This window comes from Malurus melanocephalus, unplaced genomic scaffold, assembly GCF_030028575.1.
Source record: "Malurus melanocephalus ecotype Western Australia unplaced genomic scaffold, MMel_1.1 scaffold_479, whole genome shotgun sequence".
Taxonomy (NCBI): Eukaryota; Metazoa; Chordata; class Aves; order Passeriformes; family Maluridae; genus Malurus; species Malurus melanocephalus.
In genome coordinates, this window is record NW_026623711.1 from 203,188 (window position 1) to 216,330 (window position 13,143).

The 13,143-nt window shown below is 43.3% G+C and overlaps 1 protein-coding gene across 1 annotated transcript in view; it reads left to right on the forward strand.

Moving 5' to 3' along the window:
- Positions 1 to 686: 686 nt before the first annotated feature.
- Positions 687 to 13,143, forward strand: part of CASK (calcium/calmodulin dependent serine protein kinase) — a 232,126-nt gene continuing 219,669 nt past the window's right edge. The window contains exon 1 of the mRNA XM_057380908.1: positions 687 to 919. Within this exon, the coding sequence (XP_057236891.1) occupies positions 687 to 919 (233 nt within the window). The remainder of the gene's footprint in view (positions 920 to 13,143) is intronic.

A 13,143-nucleotide genomic window follows, 5' to 3' on the forward strand; every position in this document is an offset into this window, starting at 1 on the left:
CTGAAACACCTCCTTAGAGGGAAATGAGTGTATCTCACCTACTCAGCTCATGGCATGATGAGATACAGCTCTCCTGTGCAGAAGACTTGAATTCAAASGACTTGAATAATGCAGTAAAATAAATAAAATGATGACTACGATAGAGGTTTTGACAGGTGCAGAGAGCTCTTTATCTGTATAGTTCTTTCCAGAGCAGCATTAAAGCTGCTAAACAAGGATTTTAGATTTTACTCAGCTCTTGCCATTGAACTTCCTACTAAGACTTGCAAACGTGCCTGGACTAGAAAAAAAAGAAGTGGGTTTTAAAAATGTTTCTAATTATTCTGGAAGTAAAACAGTTATATAAAAAACCTTGTAAACTTAATGGGCAGCAAAAAATCAAATTCACTGAAATAGAACAAGAACATGATCTTTTCAAAGTAATAGGAAGTACTGGCACAGCCATGGAAGAATATTCCATACCAATTTTGTACACAGCATYAGAACAGTTCTGCAACAATCTTCAAGACAAGTGTGGTATCTTTCAAAATTAATCATTAAAAGTGTATTGGAGATAAAGSAGCTTATATRCAGGTCTAAGTGGTAACTTTCAGCYTYAGAAAAACACAAAGGTGCCAGCAGTAACACCCAGACACCGCAAAYACATTCAACGAGACCACAAGTGCAGATAAAGCAGAAGTGCTAAAATGACAACGAGCTTCGCGGSTAACAAGACCCGACTGAAGCACTCGAGAGGTAAAACAAAATCCCGTGAGGCAGTTGCTCTTAAAGCCTCTGCGCTCGCTCTGAGGGATGTCAGGCCCTTGAACCCTCCTTTTCCGCAAGGAAAGGAGCTGCCACCACTGAAATCCCGGCGCTCCAGCGCGGCGAACGCTGCGGAAACAACAGAGACGCGTCGGAAAGCACAGGGCGGTAACAGGTAGCGAATGCTGACCTCTGCCAGTGACTGCGCACTTCTCATTCTCTGCACTTTCAGCTCCACATCTTGCCTGCTGACAAGAAAAAAAAAAGAAAAAAAAAAAAAAAAAAGTGTTTTCTTGAGGCTGCCTTTGAAAGGCGCAGAGGAATCTCGCCTGGCAGAAAGCAGAACGTGCGTGAGCTGCCGTGGGGCAGGAGCGTGGCTGGGCTCTCTGCTCGCTGCCTGCTCGCTTCRGGCTCTTATTGGAGGTGCCAGTTACCCCCCAAACCCCCCTGCCGCATATGGAACACATTTATCTTCAAAAGATCGCTCCTCTCATTGAATCCCTCACAGCAGCAGCGCTTTGGCTCCGTGTTCCTCTGGAGKGCTACACGGCACATCTGGGAATGCCAGCAGCCAGAGACTCCAGCACGGGACACAGTCCCAGAGCTGCTGTTCCACCCACTGGGCTCCAAAGAGGATCCCTGCAGCCAGGGAAACATCCAGCTCAGATGCACCTCACGGCAAAAATTGAAAACTTGSAATATATGCACAAAATAATTTCAGAGATTGCACAGCACACGCTGCGATCCCACCCCAGCCCAGAGGCAGCCCCGAGCACCGTCCCTGAGAGGAACAAATTGCCACGGTGAGATCATCGCTCCAACACGCAACAAAAAAAAACTACACGGGGGAAAACTGTGCAGAAGACACAAAACACATCAACTGATCTGTTTGTATTCCTGACCYGAGCAGCAGCGAGGAGCAAAGCCACCTCCAGCCCTCGGAGATGTGACACAGACTGCTGTTACTGCTGCATAGGAAATGTCCCCTGCACCCTGGGCAGCGTCTGGTCCCAGCTCTGGGACAAGCTCACCCAGAGTGTGTGGTTGACCCTGGGTGACCCTGGGTGACCCTGGGTGGCCCTGGGTGGCACTGGGTGGCACTGGGTGCTCAGCAGGCCCTCCTGGGCCAGCAGGTGCCCATCCAGCACACACCACTGCCCGCTGCTCCCCCGTTCTGCCGGGGATGGGGTCTCAGAAGATCTTTTGTAATCGCCACAGTGAGTTTCACATCCAGCATCCAGATGCTTGGGGGAAAGGTGGAGGAGGGAGGGCTATAAATCTATAAATAATTAATGGAGTGCTGGGCTATGGAATTCATAGATTAACACMGGAGAGGCTCTCTGGGCGGCTGCATTAACRCCAGYGCAGCTCGCAGCTGTTTATCGCTCYGAAACAGCTCCTGCCTCTCGCCACAAAGGCTGCACAGGGCTTCTCTGGCCTCCTGGAGGCTCTCTGCACACTYACCCTGGCCATAAAGAATTAATTCATTGCTGAAATGGTATAGTCAGGATCTCAGGCTCCACTAACACCTGGTTAAGTGGTGTGACTATGCCTCAATGATATGACTCTGCCTCRTGTAACACCAGCCCCTCTGGTCTCAGAGGACAGCTTGGACCTCACTGCCCATATGAGAAGTTTTGGGGGAGCAAGAGACACCAGGGGCCACCTCAAACCTATTTCTGCTCTCTCTCTGAGTCTGCCTTTGGCATCAGACACCCCATGGTCACAGCAACGTCACTTGAGACAAGACTGTAAGAGTGTTTATTGGTCTTGGAGAACCACTTGTCATGGATGAACCACTCCTGGTTGTCAAGTAGGGACTGATCTAAACCCTTCAGCTTTTAGAAGTCCTTCAGGTACTGCCTTTTCAGGGAGGAGTTACAGACTCCATAAAGACACCCCCAGCAGGCTCAGCAGGGGCTGGTGCTGTGCATCCTGGAGCACCCAGCAGAGCCACATCCATCTTCCCAAAGATTCCAACCCCACAGCTCCCTCAGGGCACTGCTGGGATTGCTGGCACCCCTGGGGCAGCTGCTCAGCCTGGTGGGAAGCTCCAAGCCTGTTTCCAGCCCCTCTCATGCAGGTACAATGCACTTTTATCCCTGTTCTGCTGCCCAGCTCAGCACAAGTCCTTTCCCCAGGTTTCCCTGCTGTGGACAGAGTCCATGGAATGTGGATCCTGCACTGCACAGCCAAGGTACCTCACTGCCCAGCACCCCAGTCCTAAAACTTCTCTCCATTTATCCTGTCTCTTATCAATTTTTTAGTGCTTCTCTGACTGATTATYGACTTCCATCATGGAAATATCCATGTGCTTTGCTGGCAGTCATTATTACTCTGCCAAGGGTGCTCTCAGGCTCCTGTCACTGGAAGCACTGTGTGCTCTCTTCATGCCACAGATCTTTAAATGTCGTGGTTATACATTACCTAGRCTGCACATATTTATCCCTAAAATAACACAGGCATCTCTGCAGACCTTCACTGGGCCTTTGATGCACTCCAGACTTCTTGCCTTCCAGTCTATTATTCAGCAGCAYAGCTGAAATAATTGGTGCTTTCCAAGCCTTCGCTGTTTTCTGGCTCCTRGCAGCACGAGTGGTCAGGTGGGATGCAGAGCTCAGAGGAAGCTGGAAGAAAAGAGAATAGATGAGTATGGGAGGAATTTAGCTAGTTCTTGTTGCTTGCCCCTGTGGAGGGATGTAAGGCCTGCAGAGGAGAAAATCCTGAATAAATACCATTGAAGAAGGTGAATGAATGGCTTGGGGTTAAGTGTTTATTAATAAAATAGAAAGAAGTCAATACATACCATCTTAAYGCAGTCAAGATTTGAAGTATTATAACTTAAAGAGACAAACTTAGGCACTGAGGAGAAAAACCACAAAATATCTGCTAAAAAAGACCCGAGGTCTGAAATAGAATGCATGGGTTGCAAACATACTCCATTATTTAGCTGCACCAAGGAAGCTGCCATGGGAAATGCTCCTTACATGATCCATTCTTTGCMAAGTTTAAGCAATCAGGACTGCAGAGTTGGAAGAAGAGATCCAGCTTTGTCCAAGGGCTGGCAAATAAATGAGGTCAAAAAGTTTTTTGCTGAAGTTGGGTTAGGGGAGCTGGGTGAGGCCATAGGATTGCTCCTCAAGGAAAGTGTAGCCCACAGTAACATCTGAAGCAAAAAATGCTCCATCCTATTAAAAAAAAAAAAAAAAAAAAAAAAAAGAACAAAAACGTGAGAGAAAATAACTCTAGAGGCAGGCTCTTGTTTTATTAGGTGTAAATCAGATGTGATATTAAATCCATATGGTAAAGGTTAACGTGTAAGAAGGATTGCATATTGATTGCAGCACTTTAGGATTGGACCATTTTCCATTAACATTTTCTCARCCTCACAACAGGCAGCAGCAGTGATGCAGAATGCCCAAGAATCAACCACAACAGCAAATGTTAATGCAAGTTTTATAAAGATAATCATGCCTCCCTTGCATTTGTGATGGTGACAAACAACTGAGATTTCAAAAAAAGCAGCATCAGTTCCATCTCACAAATAAGGAAAAACTAACAGCAGAAAAAGAAGCAAAAAAATTATATGGACCTACCAATAAAATCATAAASCTGAAAGTAAAATGATGCAGCAGCAGAAGAAAATGCAAGATCAATATAAAATATACTAATTAACACCTTTTTCATTCTGCTGGCATATATGTCCTACTGTGCTGCCTGCAAAAGCAGGAAAGCTTGTGGTGTCAGGGCTCCAGTTTCTGAAGCTCATCTTTCTGTGGCTGAGCAGTTGTCCCTGAAGGCAACTAAATTAAACAGAGGGAGACAGAGCAGTAACACTTTTTTTCCAAGAAGTGGATGGTTGGATGAGACATCTCCCTGTAACTCCCCTCAGTGGAACTCCAACACCCTGCTCTTCAGTGTAATATCCCAAACCTTCCAAAACACCTCTCCATGGGGAAAGCTGGACTCTTCCCAAGCAGGAAGAGTTAGGTCAGACCCCATTGCTGTGCATGTAAATCTTGGAAAAATATCTCCTTTTGCCCTGCTTTCCCCTCATCAGCACTGAATTTCGGAGAGAATTTCACAATGTGGTCATGTAGTGTCAACTCTGCAGAGAGCTTTCAACTGCCCTGCCCTCAGTAACTCAGTGCCATCAGCCAGAAATGAAGTTATTTWGGCAATTTATCTGAAATGCCTTCTTGTCCCCACAAAATAAAATCATTCTGTCAAATAAACAATCCCTCTTCTGTGAGCACACCACTCCAATTAATGGAGGTTAATTGTCTATAACAAACAACCATTCAATGTATTCATTACACTAATGAGATTTCCTTTTTGGAGGATTTATGRGTTGAAAAATACAGTTCTGTTCAGTCAGCTTTTAACTGCAGGAAGGAAACGTGCTTGAATTTGGGAAAATCTTTCACTCCAAGGGAAAAACTGCTCTTAAGAGAAAATGGGCACTCAACCTAGCTGACAATTGGCTGTACCTGAATGAAAGACCAAAAGAGCTGCTTTCAAATRCATCAATTTGTTTTGTTTTGTAATATAAACATGTGCGATACCACAGTCACAACCATCAGTTACATTGACTATAAAGATTTTTTTTAAAGAGTAACTGACCCTAATGAAGCAATCTGCCTTCTTGTGTCACTCTCAGATTTCCACCCCAGAGCTGGACTCACCCAGTTCTGACAGCAACGTGCTGGAAAGCCAATGGGAAGTACCAGCTATGATCCTTTCYGTTCTCTTCCTTTAATGTTTCCACAGTTAAAATAATTTGCCTGATTAAACATTGTCCGTTAAAATTAAAAGGCAAGTACCATCAGAGACAATTACCCTAGGTTTGGCACGGCTACAGCCAGACCACTACATCTTGTTAATTTGCAATTAGGCTGTGGGTTGCTGTTCTGCTCTCCATTCACACCCATGCTTGCAGTGCAGACTATACCCCAAATCAGAATCTGGTGCTTTCAAGGTTAATAAGGGTGTATTAAAGCTAGTCCATAAGAAAAAAATAAAATTTTTGTGTACAGGGCTATTAACAAGCCATCAATGAAGGACAGTAAATACATTGATTATTGTCTTTGCATCAGCAATGGTRTGACCAGCAGGACCAGGGCTGTGATTGTCCCTCTGTACTGGGCACTGCTGAGGCCACACCTCAAATCCTGTGTCCAGTTCTGGCCCCTCAGTTCAGGGGCTGGAGCCTGTCCAAAGAAAGGGAACAGAGCTGGGAAAGAGTCTGGAACATAAATCTAGTGAGGAGCAGCTGAGGGAGCTGGARGRGTCCAGCTTGGAGAAAAAGAGGCTCAGGGGGARCCTTTATTGTTCCCMMMRMYYCCYKRMMRGRRGGWKSMRSCMRGKKGGGGKYSRGSYYYTYYYCCMWKKWAMMWYYYMWMRGRWKRRRRGRAAWKRSCYYMARKTWWKSCYKGGGRRGKTTWRRWWARAWWWKKGRRRAAAWTTYYTYMMYWRAARGGKKGKYMARSCCYKGRAMMRKSYTWSCMRRRKKGRAWYMRKYCCYKGRAWKKKTYMAAAARRMSKKKKGGKKGGGTGCTTGGAGACAATTTAGTGKTGARCCTGACAGGTTAGGGGTTGGACTTGATAACCTCAGGGGTTTTTCCCRAYCTTAATGATTCCAACYTKAATGGTTCTGTGATTCTTTGCACAAATGTTTGTCCTGATCCCTCCACATCGGTGTGGTCCACAAATTAAGTCACTCTCATAAACAAGGCTCCAGACTGAACAAGGCCGTGTTTGCTCTGCAAAGGCCTCTAAAGACACTTCATCCCAAGAAGTTTTAAATGAACAAATTTGAAAAGTGGCAACAACTGTTAGTCTTATGCACATGGTTTTGTGATATTTACCCACCAGATTGTGCTTGCCCTCACATCTGGGTCAAAATCCACCTCGAAGCTAAGTTCCTCCAGTGAGGTTGTCCACAGGGATGTTTARTCATCACTTGTTAAAGATGTGTAAAAGCTACATGATAGATTATGAGGGAGGTGCTCTACAGTGCTGGAAGCAATTTCAATTTGATGATAAAAGAAAACATATATAGGATGGTGAATATGAAGTGAAATGGGAAAAGAAAAATAAGAGAAGCCCCACCAAAAAAGAAAGATTTAAAGCCTCAGGTGTTCCACTATTCCAGAAGTCAACTCATTCTGAGTCACTTCCACAGGGCCTGTTCCACTTATCTTTTCCAAACAACATGTCTTCAGCTTGCAAGAAGGGCTTGGCTGCAGAGACTGAAAAATAGCGTGGGCCACAGGGCAGAGTGGTGCATGAATGTTTATAAGCACCTACTTAAAAGAAAAAACTCCCTTTCCTTGGATGTGTAGCTTCATTTCTCACTCCAGCTACGTGTGAAGAATAGATCATTAACAGAACAGGTATAAGAGATGAAAATATTTGACTGAGACTGATAAGATGTTAAACTGGATGAGATGAGATGGGGAGTGTATCTCTTGGCACAGATTCCACCGCTGCTCCAATTTGGACTGGAGGAAGCAAATAACAGTTTAAAATCAGTTTAGTCCGGCAAAAACTGCTGTGGCCTTATTCATTACATTCAATTTTTCTTTTCACAGTTCACAGGCAGCTCCTCCTCCATGAATGGAGAGAAGGCCCAGATGCCCTCTGTCCATTGAGTGACACAATGGCATTTTTACCAAATATAAGTTCCAGTGATGCTGTCCCACACCATCCTGATGCAGAAATATTTCTTAATATAATCCACTTCTCTCAACTCCCCTTTCCAAAGTCTCCATAATCAGTCAGTAAAACAAATACAAAACATTACTGTTGGTGATTGTTATACGGATTTTCTTCAGGGGGTTTGTATGTAAAGTTGTTTATTATAAAGAAGTTTTGTATTTTATAAGAATTAATTAGTTTCCATTTGTATATAATGCATAGTAATGGATATAGTTTAGGTTGTTTTTTTGGTTTTTTAAAAATTTTTTCTCCGCCTTTTTCCCATGACCACAGCTCTGTGTGAATTGTTTGGTTTTTTGTTTTTTTTTTTTATTTAATTGTAATTATTTAACCAGAGGTCTTTGTTTACCAAGGCAAGTAAATCTCCACTGCCCAAGGTCTGCATCCCTACACATTACCAAATCCAATACCACATCCACACTCATATTGAGATTACACCCCGAGGGTCTGCTGCCCCTCTGAGCTGTTTCTCAGAGTTCCCACCTCCAAACCAAACCTTTATCATGTGCCTTGGATATGTTATGCCTTCCAGGTGAATGGGATTAGGTATATTTTATCCATGCCAATTAAACAGTAAGAGTAGAAAAGGCATGAGCCATTAAAAAATTGAAATATTTAGTCAGAGTAAATAAAAAACTGTCAAAAAAAAAAGAACTCCTTACTGTCACTTTGATGAGGTGATACTTCTTTAATCAGCAAATTGCAATCTTGTTTCAGGCTGAAGATTGTTGCCATGAAGAGCATAAGARCAAACTAAATCACCTCACACTTATTTAAAATGCTGCAACACCAGCAAGCTTATTGCAATGTAATACAGTAGTAAAGCAATTACACTCTGAGATTAATATTTATAGAACATAATCAGGTTTTCCTTATTTAAAATTATATTCAATAATTCCTGCACCTTAAAAACATCTTCAAAGTCGAAGTAGTGTTTGGAAYGAGTCTTTAAGGAAAGGTATCAAAATCCTGGCAGGAGTCTGGAACAATGTTCACTGCCCCTGGGAGGCCACAGGTGGAGTGACCCCTGCAAGCATTGCACTTCAGGAGTGAGGATGTCCCTTTGTGACTTGAAGGAATAATCACAAGAGAGATCAGGGAATGGGTTGTGAAATGGCAGGAATKGGGTGATGTGAAAGGAATTTGCAACACGGGACAGTGGCTGTCCTGTGACAAGAAACACAAAAAAAAACCAACAGAAATCAGACGCAGAACCTCACCTGGAGGAGGGAAAGGAGGGTGTTTTTATCCARAAGATGTGATAGTGGCACACCAGCCAGAGCTTCAGAAGATGAAGCGTGGACCTCCAGCATGACTGGCCAGTGGCACAAGGACACAGGGACACCATTCTCCAGGTTTCTTTCCTCCTGGCTGGATCCTCTCTCAAGCAGGAGCTGTTGGTCACCAGGTACAGAGTGCACAAAGCTGTGGCCAGACAGGGCAAAGGTCTCTGGGGGCTACTGCAACACAAATTGTGTGCAATAATGACTATTATTTCTGGAATAGAGTTAAAACTAACATCAGAGCACTAAAAATATTTATTTCCAGTGTGAGAAAGGTGTGTGCCATGATGTCCTTATCTGAGTCAGTGCAAGAACAGTGCCCAGATCGGAGAAACAGAGATGGAGCTACCAGGTAACAAATCCCTTACACCAGCAGCACAGGGGATCAGTGTCTKCTTTCTGTCAGCAGCAAGTGACATTTCAGTCAATATTTTAAAGTTGTGATTGTTAGTACTGCCAATTCTGGCCCAAATGTCTTCTGCTATATTGAGCCCTGCTTCAAATTCCAAAATGCATGTACACTTTATAACAGGGTGTGGGAGCGTTGGTAATTACTTAACTGCACTCTTCAGGAAAGCATTTCTTACAGCTGAGTGTGCACAAATCCTGATATTTGTATTTTTCATCTTGTAATTCTAACTTCTTTTTACTGGATAGGAAATTCCCAAAGTGCCTTATAAACTTGGCATCTAAAGCAACTGGTTGATACATGGTCTTGCTCTACAAACACAGGGGAAAGTCCTTCAGTTTCCTTGTCTTCAAGGCATCTCCTGCTTAGAGACAGGACAAAATATCACCTTGTTCTGGGGTGCTCAGTATCCAGTTTCTCTGGTATTAATAGAGATTCTCAAATCCCACTCCTGGGACATCTCAGTCATGCTCAGCACCCCAGTACAGCATGAAATATGAGTTCAGTTAACACCCTGCTCAGACTAGGCTGGTGAAAACCCCCTCCTCTTGTCTCTGGAATGGTCTGTGACAGCAGTGGAGCAGGAGACAGACAGAGGAGCAGAACACATTCCAGCCAAGCATCATTGTTGGGTATAATGACAGGCCACAACAGACACAGAAATTGAGATTAAATGAATTAACTTCATTGTTGACGCAGCTTCTGGCTTGAACAAACGCCTGTTCTCACATCTGTGTGTTTCACACCAAACACACAGCTCCAAAGCCTCCCTTTTTTTGTGTTCAAATTGTAAGAAGGTGAAATTTCTTATTTGTACTATCTGGTCARCTTCCTGGCAGTGGCTGTCAGCAGTGGACATCTCTTGACACTAAGTCAAGAGGACATGTCATGGGGACAACTTGCAAAGTATCAGCACAATTCAGAGCAAAAAAAAAGCCTTTTGGATTTCATTTTAGAAAGCACTGAAAGGACCCTGCAGCATCCACCACGCAATTCCCCTGCACAGTTAACTTCTCAGAGGTTCTGATTACTTTGGAAATCATTGAAATGAAAGGGCATTTCCCTCCTGTGACTTGATCCAGACAAGCCCGGGCTGATTGGGGTTGCTGGTAGAACTGAAAACAGTTTTGCCCTCTGCCYTTCTGAAAGTAGCAGCCAACCATGTCAACCCAGCACTGTTTGTGACATGAGCAGAAGCTGCAACCAAGCCACTTCTATTGTTTGGGGTTTTCTTTAATTTCCCTCCATCACACAGTACTTTATTTCCTTTCCCCTTCATATCTTGCCTAGCAATGCAGTGATTCACAAAACTATCTTTTTCATATCTTTAAAGGTATTCTAGTAAAAATATTGGCTTGACTTGGGTGAASAATGCTGAAGTGTACTTCCAAGTGTTTAGTCTGGATTGAAAATCAGGAATTTACTTTGATATTCACAGCGCCTTTGGTCCCTGAAAATACTCCTATGAAGGTTTTATTTCCCTACAATACGCTTCTAAGTTCATGTGAAAGTACTGGTACTTTTATGAACAATAAACTCAATTGTTTAACTAAAATAAATGGCAGGGTTCTTGAGTAATTATTCCAGCATTGGGAAGAGTAAGGTACAAAAGGATGACAATATAAATATTAATAYATGCAGAAGAATGAGAGTGTGACTTGCCTTCACCTCTGTCAATATATTAATCCATATCTCACATAAATCGGCGAAAGTAGAGAGAGCTTGATAGTTCTGTTTATAGAAAATGGACCGGACAGTGCTGGATTACTGATTCTGCACCAGAGCTCACCATTTCACACAAACACAGAATATCTCAAGTCAGAAAGGACCCAYAAGAATCACCAATCCCTGCTCCTTGCAGAACTGCCTAGAACCAAACCATAACTAAGGCTGTCATCCAGATGCTCCTTGTACTCTGACATTCTTGKCTTGGTGCCATGATCACTTCCACTGGCCAACCACCTTCTCCTATGTCCAGCCTGAAGCTCCCTGACACATTTAGTTCCATGTATCTACAAGCTWTCTTCTTAACTTTTAAATTAAATTGTTTCTCCTTTTTCTCCTTCTTTATTTCTTTTCTTCCCCTGTCTGAAACAATCACTTGTGTTTTGCATGCGAACCTGGAGGGTGCATCAGCCAGAGCATATTTATTTAGCAGCTGGACTGGAAAAGTGCATTCTTGAGCGCAGACTCATTSCAGAATGTCAGTTCCTGGTGCCTTGTGGAAGGCAGGGAAAACACTTGATGGTTTGTGACTCTCATCTTGAAGAGAGAGCGCTTGCAGTGCCCGGCACTTCTGCACTCCTGAGGAAGTTGTACCAGGAAGGGYCAAAATTTGAGTTCATCACTTGAGGAGCACAAAGCAGGCAAGGAGAGAAAAGCAGCACATGGCAGAGCTGCTGCAGCCTGCTCAYGGTGTCTGTCCCTCTTTCTTTTCCCCATTCCCACAGCTCAGCTGCTTCAACAGTGAGGGGACTGATCTGTGGCATTTTTTTGCTGCCTATGAAGTGCTTTGCGTGAAGTCTTTTTGACAGGTAGAAACTCCTGTGCACTCCAAACCTTTYTTTTCTCCTTATTTTTTGAGGAATTCTTGATTTTAATGGGAGGATATCGACTGTTGCAACCAGGAGAAAGGTTACACGGTGTCAGTCTCAGATACGGTGTGGAAGGAACTTGCACAGAAAASACTGCAGGCAAATTAATGCAGGCTGTCAATCTAAACTCACTGTTGCCAGGCATTTATAGCCTGTATCCAAATTATCTTAATTTTTGACTGTCCATACTGCCAGCCTGACAGATGAATGGTTCACCTAATTGTTGTGTTTTCTTCTCGTTAAAAGATACTTGCAAAAGCATCTCTAAGCAGACACACAAATCACATAAGAAAAAAGTGGTGTTTTTCCAGCAGCCTTTGCTCTGCACATTTCTGACAGGTTTTTTTCACCACATTCCACATCAATAATGCTACAGCAACCGAAAGGCCATGTAGGCATTTAATCTCTGAGTGCTGAGGGCACACAGCTACCGGCCCAACACTCTGCAAACATTCTCCAAAATGTGCTTCCGCTCCAGGGAGCTGCCATTGGAGACTCCTCAAAGTCTGAGTTAGAGTCATTTTAAAATAAAGCACTTTTTGACACTAAATAAAACAAACTCCTAGCTTTRTTGAATTACATGAGGTGCTCAAGAAAGAAGAAGAAAAATTGTGCCTTTAAACCCTATTCTTGTGTCATCTGGAAACAGCTACCAAGAGCAGAACCAAAACTTGCAAGTGATGGCAGGAAAAAGCACCCTTTGTCCAATTAATAATTCRTACATATCTATATAAATGCAAATATAATTTTTCTTACTGCACCCCATAGAGCCGCAGAACACAGGTCCAGAGGAGAGATGAAGCAACAAGAGACATTCTGGGAAAAGGGAGCAGGGCTATGGAATGAAGAGAGCAAGGGACAGACAGACAGAATCCGTACCCACTGTCCCCCAAGAAAAACGGAGTAATAMAAATTATTTTCTCCAACAGTGTCTCCCGGACACAGCTGAAGGTGCTTTGTTTGACCTTGCCCTGTGCTTTAAGATTATTCACTTCATTAGACCAACACACAAATGCTGTGAAAGCAATTATTTTTGTGAAATGTGCCTCAAAGAGGGAAATATTATTGACTGTAGCTGGTATCTATCTTACACACATTGCCAAAGTGCAATTAATCATATGTAAACATTGCTAACATTAGAGTTGACCACATTTAAAATCTATATAAATGCTTTTCCAGGTAATTAATATAAGGAAAGCATTCCCTCAGTTAAGGAAAGAAAACACCCAAGGGATAGTATGGAAATATCATGTTTTCTCAAAGGTAAAACTGTAAAGATTTTAGTGGTGACAGTGTCTTAGTAATAAATGTAGGCTGCCTGAGCTGATCACAGGAGAATACATATATATAGAGCATGAACTTCTAAATAACAGTTAGATTGCTGCCCTAAGAA